We start from the raw sequence: 16,020 nt of genomic DNA, 5'->3' as shown, positions 1-16,020 counted from the left end.
TCAAAAAAACCAAAACTTCAGATGAAGGAAAATAAAATTCTATTTAAAATTTAAAAAAAAAAGATAATGAGGAGATAACTTACTTTTTCTCACTATAAATATAACCATTTTCCTCCCCCTATTTGAGACACCTACCTCCATGGTGGTCTCCCTGTGGTCACTCACAGTATTGCAATAAAATTTGAGAAACTGGAAAAAAAAATATTAGCTCTTCTGTAGATACCTTTAAAGGTATCTTTATCACCTCTAGGCCCCTGTGCCATGAGAGAAAAGAGAACTCACACTGATACAAACCACTTATGAAATACTGGTGAGTTGAACGTAATGGCGGTTTGTATCTTCTTTCCTGTCCAATCTGTTATAGGAACCACGCAGTCCTCCAGGAAACTGCTCAGCATGTCACTCGGTTCATAGCTCTGGCAAATGTTGGAAACCCAGAGAAGAGAAAGGTAAGTAGTAAATTGTGGCGTTGTGCCCAGTAGGTTATCCCCCAGACAGGTATCTGCCAGCAGGACGGCGGCGTCCAGGTGCTGCCCTTAGAGAAGTGCTGAGTGTCAGTCATCGTTCTCACCAGTAGCATGAGCACTGGCTTGGTGAGCTCGGCAGGTTTCTGGGAGCCTCAGTGAGTCCTGACAAAGTGCCTGGCGTGAAAAACCCAAAGTGCTCTGACCTTCAGAGGGCCCAGCTTTGGTTCCCAAATTCATTTGTCAGCCTGTCATCACTGCTGCTGCCATCCTGTGGTGGTGGCATCTCTCATGTGCATTAGACAGGGCATCTCTGGTTTGAGATTCTGGGTCTAATGCAGATCCACCTAAAGAAAAAGATGGTAGGGAAGGAGACGGGAAAAGGCGTTCATTTCAGAGGGATCTTATACATGTGCATAGATCCATGCGGTGGTTGGAGTGTGTCATGGAGGAGCTTGGCTTGTAAATTCTTGGCAGTTACCAGCTTCCATATTTGAATCACCTAGAGGCAGAATTGGCAAACTTATGGCCTTCAGGCCAAACCTAGCCAGGCCTGGTTTTGTACCACTAAAGCGGGTATTTCCATTTTAAAAATAAAGTTTTATTATATTTTAAGATGGAAGAACTATTCTTAGCTCTTGATCTGCACAAAAACACAAAGCTGGTGAGATTTGACCATTAGGCCAGGATTTGGGAACCCCCTCTTAGAACCTAAGGTAGTAGCCAAAACCCCTGAGAAGCACTTGTTTTTCTCTGGTATAGAGAAATGAAAATAAGGAATGTGACAAGCTTCATTATATCTTCCTGGGAGTTGAGTTAGCCTAGGCTGCCTTATTCCACCAGACCCTGTCTTAAGGGATTCAAGCCTTCTGATTCAAGAAGACTCAGCCAGAAGGGAGCATGTCAGAAGTGTTCTCAGATATGGTAAGGTATAAAGGGAAAAGAACCCTGGCCTAGAGGCAGAGTCCAGTCCTGGTGAGACTGGCTGTGCCCCATAAACAAGCCCTGCCTCTTGTCTGAGCCTCAGACATCTCATCTGTAAAATGACAATAACATTTACACATTTTACATTGAATTTACATTTTTAAAATATTTAGTTAGTTCTATAAAGTGGTTATGAGGAAAGTACTTAATAATTCACTTTATAATTATGAGTTGTTGTTAGTGAGCCCTCTGAGACCATGGATTTCAAGTTTTTGGCTCTAGAGCATTGATATATCTACCTTCAGTGAAGCCGTAGTCCCATTGGTACATATTATAATCCATACTTTTTCTTCCTTTGGTGGTTCTTGTCCATATCTTTTTATAAATCTTTCAGGGAGGGCCAATTTATTGTCCTAGAACTATTCTTTGGTGTCTTTTATCATTGGTACTCTTGAAGCGGTTTGGCTTACCCTTTCTTTTTATTATTATTTTTTTGGGGAGGCATTCAGGAGTAAGTGACTTGCCCAGGGTCACACAGCTAGTAAGTGTCTGAGACCAATTTGAATTCAGATCCTCCTGACCCCCAGGGTTGATGTACCATCCTCTATACCACAGAGGACTTCATTAACTTTTTCCACTCATGACCCTTTTCCACCTGAGAAATTTTTATGTGACTCCAAGTATATGCATATATAAAATAGGTATACATAACTTTTGACTGTTGCCAAATTTTTTGTGACCCCCCCCCCCACATTCACTTACGCAACCCCAAGTGGGGGTCATGACCCACAGTTTAAGAAGGTAGGCTCTACACCACCTAGCTGCCCTTTTTTACCCTTCTTGCTGCATGTGTTTAACCATGCCCTTTTCCAAACATGCTCATGTCTTTTCATTTTGATACCACTTCTCATCTACAGAACATCATTACTAATCATTTGTAGCCAATTTTTCATAGAAAGGTATCTTTCCATTGTTCTTTGAATCATCCATGATTTTGATTCTTCTGAAATCATGATGTTTCATGATTTGCAACCCTGTAGCCTGGAGAAATGTTGGTGTTAAAAAAAATGGGCTTGGGGGGACAGGGGAGGAGATGGGCTTTGGAAGCCACTTGGGATCATTAAAGACCCTGCATGTTCTCAAATGTGATCTGACCCAGTCTCTCCTCTTCAGTTCTGAGCCCAGTTCATTGTTCTTTTCGATGCCTATCCAAGATATGTGTGTGGGGCAGGCTAACACCATAGTCTCCCCTTCCAACTACATGTCTTCATCTGAACATTCATTTTGTTTTTCCAGTGTTAGTCGGTGGCTGTTTTGCACACTGGAAAAGTCAATCAATTGACAAACATTTATTAAGCACCTATTATTTACCAGATGTAGGGCATGTAGAAACAAAAATGAAACATTGCCTGCCCCCAAAGAGCTTTCTCCCAATTCTCCTGGGCAAAACAGAATATACACCAAAGTAAAATACAAGACATAGCAAGTAAATGAGTTTAAGGGGTTATGGGGACACTAGCAGTTGTGAGGATCCAGAAGATCCTCAGGTGGGAGGTGATGCTGGAGCTGAGCCCTAAGGGAATGTAGAGAGCCTGCTTCCAGGCCACAGAATGGCTGGCTCCATGGCACTTGGGCTAAGGTTATTAGTAAGAATAGGTTCACCACCAAAGATTGACCACCAGTTATTGAATTTTTCTTTCTTTCTTTTTTCCCCGCCCAGGGCAATGAGGATTAAGTGATTTGCCCAGGGTCACACAGCTAGTTGTGTCAAGTGTCTGAGGCTGGATTTGAACTCAGTTCTTCCTGAATCCAGGGCCAGTGCTTTATCCACTGCGCCACCTAGCTGCCCCCCAGTTATTGAATTTTTAACCACAGCATCTCTCCACACTAAAGGGTGAAGATGTTATACATTAGTGGGAGGGGTGAATGACAGAGCTCTTGAAGTAGTAATACCATGGTTCAGAATGTAACCTTCTAAAAATCAGATACCATGTGCAGGGTTGTTCATATATCTATACCTATATTCCTATATCTATACGGAACAGTGGCTAAAAGTTCTAAAGGAAAATGAGTAGAAACAATCGAATTTTACTAACATGTCACCCAGCTTCCATCAAATTCCTTTCACATGATCAAGCAAGATAATGTGTGTGAAGCACTTTGCAAATTTTGAAGAACAACTGTCTTTCCTCATATCTTGGGGATGTTTATGAACTCTAATGACAGGCAGGTTAGTCATCATTTTAGGAAGAAGAAAAAGGAAACAAAAATAGTGGCAAAAAATGTAAAAGGTAGCAATCCAGAGTCGACAGAATGAGGAGCGTATTTTCCACCTTTCTCATTTCCTTTCTTTTTCCTTTTTCCATAAATAATATGTTTCCAACATTCAGCTTTGATGTTTTGTTGTACTTGCTTTTTTTTTATTTCAAAAATTAGTACTTACTATACCTTCCTATGACAGTCTTAGTAAAGAAATTACATGTTAGGTTAGGATAAATATTAAGTTCTTTGAGACTTTTTTATTGTTGTTTTTTCCCCAAGTACCTCTACGCATTCAGTATCCTCCCCCTTAATCTGATGGATGTGGCAGAGCTAGTGAAGCAACCACCAGATGTCACTGAAAACCCATTCAGAAAATCTGGGAAGGAAGCCCTGTCAGTAAAACTGAGCCTGGCTTCACAGGTATTCTCCTTTGGGTAACCTTCTCTGGAGGGGAGAACGGGCAGGGATGGCTCCTGTGGGGACTCTCTTTCTAGTGGAGACTTTGGGCTAGAGGCCAGAGGCAGACAGAATCTATGTGATCCAGATCTCACTTTGCAGGAATGTGTTTGGTCATCAGTAAGTCCCAATGGTCTGGGTAATTCAAACTGAGTTAGTATTCGGTTTAATTGTGATTTGGTGCTGGGATGTGGGGAATTATCAAGCCCATACTGAGTCCATCTCTAACTTTCCCTGAGCCAAATCCTGACATTATGCTCATATAGACATTCAACTGTTTGGTTGTGAAAGGACTAGAAACATGAATAAGATGTGGTCCTTGCTTTCAAGGAATTTAGAATTTGGTAGGGAAGATAAAACGTACACAACCATAATATAGAATAGAGTACAACAGCTGCGTAGAGATGGTTCAACACTTGATATAAGATTTCATGGAAAGAAGATGGCACTTTGAGATTTGGGACTAGAGAAGAGGATTAGGCAATGGTTCATGGCGTCTGAATTAGGCTTTGAAGGTTGAGTGGTTAAGAAGCATCTGTTAAGCACCTGCTTTTTGCCAGCCACTGTGCCCAGTACTCTAGTGCTAGGCAGAAGACAGTGCCCCCCCTCAGGGAGCTCCCAATCTAATGGGAGAGACAGAGTGCAAACAAGATATAGACTAGACAGTGGAGATGCTTCCAGGGAGGAAGGCACTAATGTTAAAGGGAATTGGGAAAGGCTTTTTGTAGAAGGTGGGAATTTTAGGTGGGACTTGGAGGTGAGAAGGAAGAGCATTCCAGGCATGGGGGACAACCAGTGAAAATGCCCAGTCAAAGAGAGTATCTTGTGCAAGGAACAGCCAGGAGACCAGTCATTGGGTCCAGCAGTTTGTGATAGAGCCCAGTGGTGGAGGCCAGTGAGACTAGCAAGGGAGGATAGAACTAGATTCTGAAGCACTTCGGATGCCAAACAGAAGTTGTATTTGGTCTTGGAGGTGATAGTGAGCCATTGGAGCTTATTGAGCAGGGGGTGATCAGGCTGCAGAGAACTAGAGAAAGGTAAGGATTGAAAAGCGACAAGTAAGAAATTGTGAATAACTTTGGGGGCCGTGGTTTAGTTGAATTGTGAAGTCAGAAGCCAGTCCGAGAGGAAAGAAAGTGGATGCATTGACTATAGATAGTCTTCCCAAGGAGCCACAGAAGGAAGGAGAGATAATAGGACAAAAGCTAGAGGAGATCAAGTAAAGGGTTTTCTGAGAATGGGGAGGGAGACATGGGAATGTTTGTAGGCAGGAAGGAAGCCAACAGGGAGAGATTGAAGATAAGTGACAGAGTGAAGTGATAGTTTAGGTGATCTTCTGGAGAAGATGGGCCACTTCACTATCTGAGATGGGGTGAAGGAAGAGAGGGGCAGATTTCAGATACGATTTCCATAATTAGAGATTTAGGGAGCAGAGACTGCAGGCATGTGGAAGCATGTGATGGAGGCACCAAGTGGGATAGAAGAGTTGAGTTGGTAGCTGTTTGTGGCCAGAGGGCCAAGGTTGAAGACCTCTGGCAAGGCATGTATGGAAGGGCAGACAGATAGCTTTGGAAGCTAGAATGAGAAGAGAGGGCAGGAGAAAAGAGAAGGAAAGCAGCAACGTCTTTTAAAGTGTGAGGGCCAACTTTTGTTCTAGAGCTCTACTGAGTAATTCTGTTTGCATGTTTTTGGGCCTTCACAGGAAGAACCAGCCTGTCAGTTTTTCTTTGATTTAAGCAAAAAGCAGGGAAAGAAACGTCAGTCCACCGGGGGAGACAGCAGGGGGTCTTCCCCCAAGCAACCTCGGAAACCACGTGAGTATCATAGGACGGGGTAATGAGACAGTAGCTTATAGCTGTGCTTGCATAAGGGAATTGGTGTCACACAGCAGTGTCCTGTGAAGATGGAGAAGGAAAGGCACTGCTGGAAGTGGAAGGGATCTTCAAGGTCTGCTGCCCAGCCCCTTCATTTTGTATTTTGATATAAGGAAACTGAGATATGCAGTGAAAGTCTTGCCATCTCATCTGGATCCCAGCCTTTTCTGGCAACAAAGCCTTTGGAAAATGCCTCCTGCAGGCCACAGCAGAAGGGAGGTGATACCCCTCCCATGGTGTATCCTGAGATCAGACTGGACTCCCTTCTGTAGGTTACTCTAGTAATGGACCATCCTAACAGTTATTTTTGGTTTTTTTCCTACATGAAGCTCAGCCCCTTGGGCCCTGCTGGTTCTGTCTGGCCAGTCCTGAAGTGGAAAAGCATTTGGTAGTCAGCATTGGCACACACGTGAGTTCCTTCTCCCTTCAGTCTTTTATGGACACTGGGGCTTCCTAGGGTTTTATAGTTATATTTCACAATGTTCTTTTCTTCTGTTTTATATGGTCAGAATTGTCCATCCTTTATGACCTTCTTTGTTTCAATAGTCTTCTTCTAATCATCTTATGATAGGACCCTTTATAGTCATTTTGCCCAAATAATAGAACATATGCAAAGCACTTTGAAAATCTTAAAGTATGTAAGTGTTCACTTTTACTATTATACTCATAGCCCACATCCATTTTGAGCTTCTTAAAGTATGTTATGCAAGGTCTTGGTCTAACCCTAATTTCAGCCAAACTTCTCTTCAGTGTTTCCATTCATTTACTCAAGAAGTAGCTATGACTTATGATCCAGAACAGACACCCGCAGGCAGAATTTAAAATTCTCATGAACTCTTACTGAGAAATCTCTGAGAGACGACTGACCTGCTTGTTTCCTTAGTGATGGCCCTTCCAACTAGTCTTTTTAATGGCCTCTGTAGAAGAAGAAGGACTCACAGTACAGAACGGACATCCTAACTCTTCTACTTTTGTCCTTCCTTTCCAGTGCTACCTCGCCCTGGCCAAAGGTGGATTATGTGATGATCATGTTCTGATCTTGCCCATCGGGCACTACCAGTCAATGATAGATCTTTCAAGAGAGGTGATAGAAGAAGTGGAAAAGTACAAGTCTGCAGTGAGACAGCTCTTTAAGAGCAAAGGGAAGCGATGCATTCTGTTTGAGAGGAATTACAGGAGTCATCACCTCCAGCTACAGGTGGGGAAGTATGGTCCAGCAATTCAAAGGGAACCCCAGACATCCCTGGAGGGACCCAGATTCTTATGTGCATTTGTTGAGCACCTGGGGTGTGCTTTAACCCTGAGGTGGGCACCCTGTGGGAGCTAGCCAATGCTGCCTGGGCTTCTGCTCTGTGATAGTTAAAGACAAACTCTCAGCGCTTTAATGGAGAAAGAGAAGAGACAGTCTGCCCCCTTGGCTCACACCCTTTTGGGGGACATGAAGATTACATGTAATGAAAAGTCAACAGTTATGAAGTAACAGTAGGAGAGATGTCATAAAACGGTGTGTGCTAAGTGCTCAATCTAACCTATCCAGCCAATAAGGACTTCAGAGAAATGTGGGATCAGTATAGACCGGAACAGTCAGACATTGAGGAGATGAAGCTTGAACTGAGCGTGGAAGAGAATGGTTAAGATCGGGTCGGAGGCTGTGTGACCCTGGGCAAGTCACTTAACCCTCATTGCCCTGTCTGCTCCCCCCCGCCAAAAAAAAAAAAAAAAAGATTGGGTCGGAGGAGAGCAGGAGTTTATGTGGAGACCAGTGCAAGCCATGTAGGAAGGTGAGAAGTCATCACTCAGAACTTGGGTTACTTAGCCAGCTCAGCTTGTCAGTCAGCTGTGGACCTAATCAAGAGACTACTGAGCAACTATCACTGAGTAAGGCAAGTCGTTGAGAGAGGTACAAGAGCTGTCACGTGGAGGTCACAGTCTGCTCAGGGAAGTAAGGCATGTCTAGCAATGTGGTAGTTCTCTTTCTGGCCAATTTGTTAAGTATCAAAGAGGCCTGACTCTGCCACAGAGATGACACAGGAGCAAGCAGTCTCGGGGGTGGCCAGGCCTCATCTGAGCCTCTCCCCACTTCAGAGATTACTTTAGCTCCCACATGCAGCACTTTATCTCATGAGTTTAAGTCTTAACAGAGAGTGCATGGAGTGTGGACTCTCTGGGATGAGGAGAATCCGTTCTGAGGGGTGTCCTTCACCCCTGTGATGTGCTTGTCGCTGGCCTCTTTTCTGGGGCCAGACCCAGCGGCATCTGCTCTCCCCACCCAGGTTGTTCCTGTACCTCTCAGCTGCTGCACCACCGATGACATCAAGGAGGCCTTCATCGTCCAGGCCCAGGAGCAGCACATCGAGCTGCTAGAAATTCCAGAACACTCAGATATCCAGCAGGTAAAGCCCTTTATGTGGCTGGGGGCTACCCTGGGCATGGGCGCCTTTTTGCTCTGAAAACTCTTTGAGAGACAGGCATGATAGAGCTTTAAGAAGTGGTCCCAGTGAGGTGAAGAGGGGATGCTGATTCTACTAGGCTCAGGATGTGGCTGTGACCTGGGTGTGCTTAGGTAGGGCAGGAGCACAGTGTCTCCTAGCTGGGTCACTGTTGATTGTGGATTTACTTTTTTTTTTTTTTGGTGGGGCAATGGGGGTTAAGTGACTTGTCCAGGGTCACACAGCTAATAAGTGTCAAGTGTCTGAGGCCAGATTTGAACTCAGGTCCTCCTGAATCCAGGGCTGGTGCTCTATCCACTGCGCCACCTAGCTGCCCCCTATGTGGATTTACTTTTGTCGTTGTTTCAACTTTGTCTTGGGTGGGGAAAGGGGAGTTGTGGTGGGAAAGGAAAACAGCAGGGAAGCCAGTAGTCAAGAAAATATATCAAGGCCCACTACCTGCAGGGTAATGTCCTGGGCACTCTGGGAACATAAAGAACATAGTTAACAATACTAGACTATGTAGGATAAGAACCAAAAGGGAAAAGTGTACTGGAGGCCAGAGAAGGCTTCCTAGAGATGAGTAGTAGTCATAAGGAGTGGGGAAGACCCTCTGAAATGAAAAATGAAACAAAAGAAAACGAGGTAGGTTTCTCTGCCTTTTCTGTTGTCAGTTATTGTGTCACTGCAAGCCGGAATCCTGTCTCTGCTTTGATTCTCTTCTTTTTTCTCCATGTGGCTTAAAAAACAACCCTTTTTGTTATTCTTCAATTTCCCTAGGCAGCCTCAACGTTAGTGTTCCTGACACACTTTTATAAGACTGGGTCATGGTCTTATATTCATCTTCTGTTGCTTGCCCTTGTTTCCATCTTCTGTCCGTTTCCTTTTAAAATGTCACCACTGGGGGCAGCTAGGAGGCGCAGTGGATAAAGCACCGGTCCTGGATTCAGGAGGACCTGAGTTCAAATCCAGCCTCAGATACTTGACACTTACTAGCTGTGTGACCCTGGGCAAGTCACTTAACCCTCATTGCCCCACAAAAAAATAAAATAAAATAAAATGTCACCACTCTTATGGTGGATGACGCTTGAGAGCTTCATGTTGCCTTTGATCCTTTCCCTTTTCACAACTCTACAGCCAGTTAGTTGCTGAGTCCTATCTGTTCTGTGTCCAAGCTATCTCTTGTATCCATCCCTTCTCCACCCCCTGATCCAGGCCTTCCTCTCTCCTTTTGGCTGTTGCAGAAGTTCCCTACCTGGCTATTCTCCATGTCCGTTCTCACTCCCCACCAACATCTCCTTCACACACGTGCCAGATCAGTGTTACAGAAACGTAGCTCTGCCGGGCATCACTGTGTTGCTGATGTTTACTAAATCAAGGCAAAACCCTTAAGCACAGTGTTTAAGACCTACAATCTAGTTCTACTTGACCACTCCAGTCTTCTCTCACCAGATTCCTCTTCACATGCTCAAAGAGTATTTTACAAGTCAGAAGTGCTAGAGGTCCTAACACAAGAAGGAAGGAGGAGAATTGTCTGAAGAGGCTGATGTGGATGAACAGGGAACTCGCCAACTAATTTGGATTTTACAATGATAATCAGCTGTCAAATTGATCTTCCTAAAAAGTGTGTCTGACCCTGTCACCTCCCTGTTCATTAAACTCCAGTGGCTAAATATTATGCCCAAAATCAAATATAAAATCTTCTTACTCCCTACAGCTGACCCTCCCACATATTCTTCTGTACACTGATACAGGTAGCGGCTGCTAGGTGGCCCAGTGGATAGAGCACCAGACCTGGAGGCAGGAAGATTCATCTTTGTAAGTTCAAATCTGGCCTCAGATACTTCCTGGCTGTGTGACCCTGGGCAAGTCACTTCACCCTGTTTGCCTCAGTTTCCTCATCTGTAAAATGAGCTGGAGAAGGAAATGGCAAACCCCTCCAGTATCTCTGCCAAGAAAACCCCAGATGGAGTCATAGAGTCAGACACAACTGAACAAACAACAGTGACATTTCCCTCCCAGCTATTCCCTACACAAGCCATTCCATCTCCCAACTCAGTATTTTCTCTGGCAACGCCCTGGACCTAGGATGCTCTTCCTTCTCCTTCCTCTTGACTTCCTTCAAATCTCAGCTTAGGTTCTACCTTCTGCAAAAAGCCTTTCCTGGGGCAGCTAGGTGGCGCAGTGGAGAAAGCACTGGCCCTGGATTCAGGAGGACCTGAGTTCAAATCCGGCCTCAGACACTTGACACTTACTAGCTATGTGACCCTGGGCAAGTCACTTAACCCTCATTGCCCTGCTTTAAAAAAAAAAAAAAGTCTTTCCCAGTCTTCCTGAGATTACCTCCAGTTAATCCTGTCTGTATCCTTTTTGTCTATACGTGATGGCTTGTATTCCCTTTTTTGGTATCCCCAGTATTTAGCACATAGTAGGTGATTAATAAATGCTTTTTGATTGTCCGATCAACTGACACTAGTACGTCTATATAGATGAAGGTAGATGGATAGTACAAACCTACATTTCTAGAGGAAAACGGGGGCTGTTGAGAGACAACAGAATTACCATTTACAATGTGTTAAACTGTGTGACAGGCAGGAGGTACACTCAGAGTTGAGACAAAGGCCTGGTCCTCATACTGGAACTGGACTCTCTGAGGGTGCGTGTGAGAAGTGGGGACCCCGGCTGTGTCACCAGTCTTAGAGCGCTGCTTCACACTAAACAGGGCAACGATTGTCCTTGTTGAATGAGCAGAATTCAGCTTCCAAGAGCTGGGGGTAGGTTTGTCTCTGCAGCTCTTGCCCGTGCTTCAAGAGTTCTCTTTGTTGTAGATTGCACAGCCCGGAGCACCCTATTTCTATGTGGAGTTGGACACGGGAGAGAAGCTTTTCCACAGAATTAAGAAGAGTTTTCCCCTGCATTTTGGAAGGTTTGTCTTTTTTTCATTTACTTAGCACCACTTCATTGAGCACATTTATGTGTCAGGCACTCCCTGCAGGGATGCGGAAATGAACAAGGGGGATCCCCTGTCTTCAGGTAGTTGCCATCTCAGTAGGCCAGTAGCTGTAATCCACAGCAGACAGGTGCCAGCAGCCAAGTAGAGAATGGGCTGGGGTAGGGAGACTGTCTGCAGGGGAGACTGTTAGGGAGTCTATTGCTATATCCCAGGTGAGGGGACATAAGGGAACAGGAGGTAAGTGGGGGAGAGAAATGGTGATGAGGGCCTGATCTGGGGCTGTGGCCATAGGAGCAAAGAAGAGGATCCTCTAGGAGAGGTTGAGAGTGAGAAGCTGAGGATGACACTGAAGTTGCAGGTCTTGGTGTTGGAGGAGGATGGTAGTGCCCTTGACCCCCATAAGGAAGTTTGGAAGAAAAGAGAATGAATGAGCTCAGTTTGGGGCATGTTGAGTTTAAGGCTTCTAAGAGACATCCTGACTAACAGAGAGTAGAGCTGAAATAGCGCTGTTCAGACCAGCCTCTCTCTGTGGAAAGACTGTGTGGAGAGGGGCCAGGGGGAGCAGAGGCTTGGTACCCATAAGGCTTTTCTCTCTACAGAATGAAATCATGTATATAGACTGCTTTATGCCCACAAATCAGTAAGTGAATTGTCCTCCTAGGTAATGTGCTCGATTATGTGGTAGCATTGAGAACAGGACTTAGAGTCCGAAAGATCAGGATTCAGATCCTGTCTGAGGTACTTGCCAGCTGCGTGACCCTAGGCAAGCCCTCTAACCTCTCTTGTCCTCAGTTTACTTATCTGTAAAATGAAGAAAAATGTATGTGAGTTTTGTTAATGTCAAATGAGTTAATAGTCTAAAACCACCCTTAAAGCACCATATAGAGTAAGGCCCAGGGGCAGCTGGTAGCACAGTGGATAAAGCACCAGCCCTGGATTCAGGAGGACCTGAGTTCAAATCCGGCCTCAGACACTTGACACTTACTAGCTGTGTGATGTTGGGCAAATCACTTAACTCTCGTAGCCCTGCAAAATTTTCTTAAAAAGAGTAAGGCCCTGTGCTAGGCCTATGGGATACAAAGGTAGGATGAACAATAGTCCCTCACATTTGACTGGGGACACAGCACATAAACAGCTAAGTAAAGATATTTTCTTATTAGATAAGGGAGAAGAGAAGGGAACAAACATTTATTATGCACTTACTATGTACCAAGGGCTATGCTAAGCACTTTACAAAGATTATCTCATTTATCCTCACAACAACCCTGGGAGGTAAGTGCTGTTATTGTCCCCATTTTATAGGTGAAGAAACTGAGACAAACAGAAGTGAAGTTAAACTTGCCTGGAGTTATACATCTAGTAACTGCCTGAGACTGGATTTGAACTCAGGTCTTCTTGACTCCAGGTTTGGCACCCCCTAGCTGCATCAGAAAAGGTTGAGCGTTGGCGTTTCAGGCCTGTGTCAGTGCCTAAAAGCTGTAGTTGGACCATCATCTACAGGGAAGCACAAGGTGGCCACTTGAGCTGGAACACTGAGTGCGTGAGGGAGGGGGAGGTAGTGTGGCTGGAGAGAAGGCCAAAGTCAGATTGTGAAGGACTTTAGTTTGTATTTTCTCCTGGGAGGCAGGAGAGATCCTCAAGCAGGGCATGACACGGTTGGCTTGGGTTTGAGGGAGCTTATATCAGCAGGTCTGTGGAGGAGAGATTGGAAGCCAGGGACCAATTGGGAGGCTACTAAAGCGAGGCGGGTGAGAGGGGGGTACTGGGAGAACTAAGACTGGCCCAGGGATAGCTGACCAGAGAAGTGACTGAAGTGGAATCAGCTCTAGGTGGCAACTGACTTGGACTGGGGCAGAGGTGAAGAAGGAAGAAGCATCACAGTCGGATCTTGGTGAATTGTCTATTACACAGTGATTTTGTTTTGTTTTTGTGAGACAATTGGGGTTAAGTGACTGGCCCAGGGTCACACAGCTAGTAAGTGTCAAGTGTCTGAGGCCAGATTTGAACTCAGGTTCTCCTGAATCCAGGGCCGGTGCTCTATCCACTGCGCCACCTAGCCGCCCCTTGAACTTGGTGAATTGTCATTCAGTAACCTCACTCTCCTTAAAAGGCCACCAAGCCCTGGCTGTTATTGTGACAACCGAGCAAACAGTGATGAGATCCCAGTGCGCCCTTGGCTAGTTCATTCGTTCAGACAGGGCATCAGACACCTAGGCTGCAGGGGCTTAACCTCAGTATTTTTCCATTGCTCTCTTCCTGACAAGATGGATTATACCTGCTGTGGCTGTAGATGATGGTGCTTTTAAAAAATGCTATCCAAACATCAGAGAATTGCCATCTCTAGCTAGAAATTAGGGGATATTTGCTCAAGAAAGCATCAAACCCCCCCCACTACCCCCCCCACTACCCCCCCAATCCTTTTAGAGTCTTTACCCTTCCCTTTAATCCTCTGTAAACTTCTTGCCTAGACAGCTCCGCTGTTCTAGACTCTGGCCCTGCATTTCCAACTGTCTTCTGGACTCTTCAGTTGGCTTTCCTGCCTCTACCTCAGCATCACTGTATCAAAAACCGGATTCATCCTTTTTCCTCCCAAACCTGCCCTTTATCTCCCTGACCCTGTCAATGCTGCCAGCAAAGCCATGCGATATTTGAACCATAAGGGACCCTAGAGGTGACCTGGTCCAGCCCCTGCGTTGCACGAATACAGACCGTGAGGCACAGAAAAGGTCAAGCTGAGCCTGGACTAGAACCTCAGGCTCTTGGCTCAGGCCTGTATTTTTCCTGTTGGATCCCCTCCCATTCTCATACTAGAGTCATCCCTCATTCTCCTTATTCTCAACCTTATCATTTCTTCCCCCTCACCCAGCCCAGATGTTCCCCATGAAATCTGGCCCCTCGGCAGGAGGTGATTTCTCCTTCCTGTGAATCCTCACAGGACCTTGTTTGTATCTCTTGAATGCACTTATCACGTTCTGTTTTCTGCTGTGGTCGTTTTCATGCAGCTCTTATCTCCCCTAGCAGACCAGGAGTCCCTTTCAGGGCTGGGGAGCAGGTCTGATTTATCTCTGCCATGTCCTCAGAACCCAGCCCAGAGCCTCAGAAATAGTCCTTTGTGTTGATGGAATGGCCAGGGTAGGCAAACATGAAACCCGTGTGGGGGGAGGGTGAAGGTTTACTTCAGGGAGTAATTGGATCAGTGGCCTCGCCCCTCTCTGAGGTTGAGGTTGCTCTGACCTGCCTTGTCTTTTGCAGGGAGGTTTTGGCGAGTGAGGCCATCCTCAACATTCCCGATAAGTCTGACTGGAGGCAGTGCCCTCGTGGCCGAGAAGAGGAGGAAGCTCTGGCTCACTTGTTCCGAAAGCATTTCCAGCCCTTCGACTTTGCTGAGGAGAACTGACTGATGAGGAGCCCTTCCCACAGTCCCAGAGTAGAACCGGTGGCCTGTCAGGCTCAGGTTTTCTGCGGGGCTATTTCCTTGGTTCTTTGAAACATATCCTTTGTACCATAAGCCACATCTTCTGTGTTCCCATCACTGAGAGCTGCCCTGTGAGCAGAGAGGATTGGAGATATGCAGTTACTGCTGGCGGAACAGGCAGAATTGCTGTTTGTGGGCATGAAGCCGTTTCCAGAACAAATATCCTTGCCTGCTAGTAAACATCTCTTTTATATCTTTACTACAACTAGCTATTATTGATATTTTAATATTTTTTTAAACTACCAAAATAAAATTCTACTTTGCCCAAGGGGTGCTCAGTGTTACATTTGTCTCATTGGCCAAGGTCATTCTTAATGGAGTATTGAGAAGGCTCTTGCCACAGACTAATTGTAGCCCCAGGTTGAAGGCAAGTAAATGACCTCCCTGTTTTCAGGACCTGGCAGAGGGATGTCTAGGGCAAGAGGAAGGGTGGTTTTAGAGGCCTTTTAGCATATCAAGCAGGGGCATTTTTAGTCTAGAGTTATGGGAGCCATAGGGAATTAACTGAGCCAGAAGGTTGGCCTGGGTTAAGAAGAGACAGTTTCGAGTGCAAGGGTGTGAAGTCCAGTAACATCCAAGGAAGGTTGTGAGGATCGTGGCCCCGATCTCTGTCCAACTTCCATAGCAAGAAATGTGGCACTAACATTGCAGGGACTCACTGCTGGTTATCTGGGCCTGGGCTGGGCTGGCCTGGAGAATGTAAGAGAAGCCAATTGGAAAACAGTTAGCAAGAAGTTGCTGATGTGAGATAGAGGGAAATAAAGCTTCCAAGAGAGAAGCAAGGACTGAAAAATACACTCTGCTAGCTTTGAGTCTTAAAGAGCCAGTGAGCTCCAGTAGCCTTCCATTGTAGAGGAGAGGTTTGTCACAAAGAGAGACCTTTGGGGAAGGGGCTGGATGGGATGATGGATGCCTCCTGGGAAAGAAGGGCTAGCCTCTGGCTTTTGAGACTGTCTCATGTGTTTCTGCTTCTGTGTTTACCCCTGGCTATGCTCCTGTTTGTGGCTGATAGACAGTCCATCTCTGCTTCAGGGATGTGGGGCTCTTGGCCATAGTTCTGGGCACTTGCAGTTTAGGAATTATAACATTCTGCTGCCTCAAGCAGACTTGAGAGGGAGTACCCAGGGTTTTTTGTTTTGTTTTGTTTTATTATTATTTTTATTTATTTAAGTTTTCAACCTTT

General features: G+C 45.5%; 1 protein-coding gene and 1 non-coding gene across 3 annotated transcripts in view; both read left to right on the top strand.

Moving 5' to 3' along the window:
* CWF19L1 (CWF19 like cell cycle control factor 1) overlaps positions 1-15,100 on the top strand; it is a 28,579-nt gene extending 13,479 nt beyond the window's left edge. For both annotated transcript variants that reach the window (XM_043988423.1, XM_043988424.1), the window contains 8 exons: positions 365-449; positions 3,930-4,070; positions 5,809-5,920; positions 6,310-6,389; positions 6,969-7,178; positions 8,254-8,373; positions 11,238-11,335; positions 14,615-15,100. In XM_043988423.1, coding sequence (XP_043844358.1) covers positions 365-449; positions 3,930-4,070; positions 5,809-5,920; positions 6,310-6,389; positions 6,969-7,178; positions 8,254-8,373; positions 11,238-11,335; positions 14,615-14,759 — 991 coding nt within the window. In that variant the 3' untranslated portion in view covers positions 14,760-15,100. The remainder of the gene's footprint in view (positions 1-364; positions 450-3,929; positions 4,071-5,808; positions 5,921-6,309; positions 6,390-6,968; positions 7,179-8,253; positions 8,374-11,237; positions 11,336-14,614) is intronic.
* Positions 7,938-8,088, top strand: LOC122745112. The gene has a single exon (XR_006355401.1). It is a non-coding gene; the product is annotated as a small nucleolar RNA SNORA12 (small nucleolar RNA).
* Positions 15,101-16,020: the final 920 nt, after the last annotated feature.

The sequence above is a fragment of the Dromiciops gliroides genome, chromosome 2, assembly GCF_019393635.1.
Source record: "Dromiciops gliroides isolate mDroGli1 chromosome 2, mDroGli1.pri, whole genome shotgun sequence".
Taxonomy (NCBI): Eukaryota; Metazoa; Chordata; class Mammalia; order Microbiotheria; family Microbiotheriidae; genus Dromiciops; species Dromiciops gliroides.
Note: the sequence above shows the minus strand (reverse complement) of the source record. Positions and strands in the feature narration are given on the sequence as shown.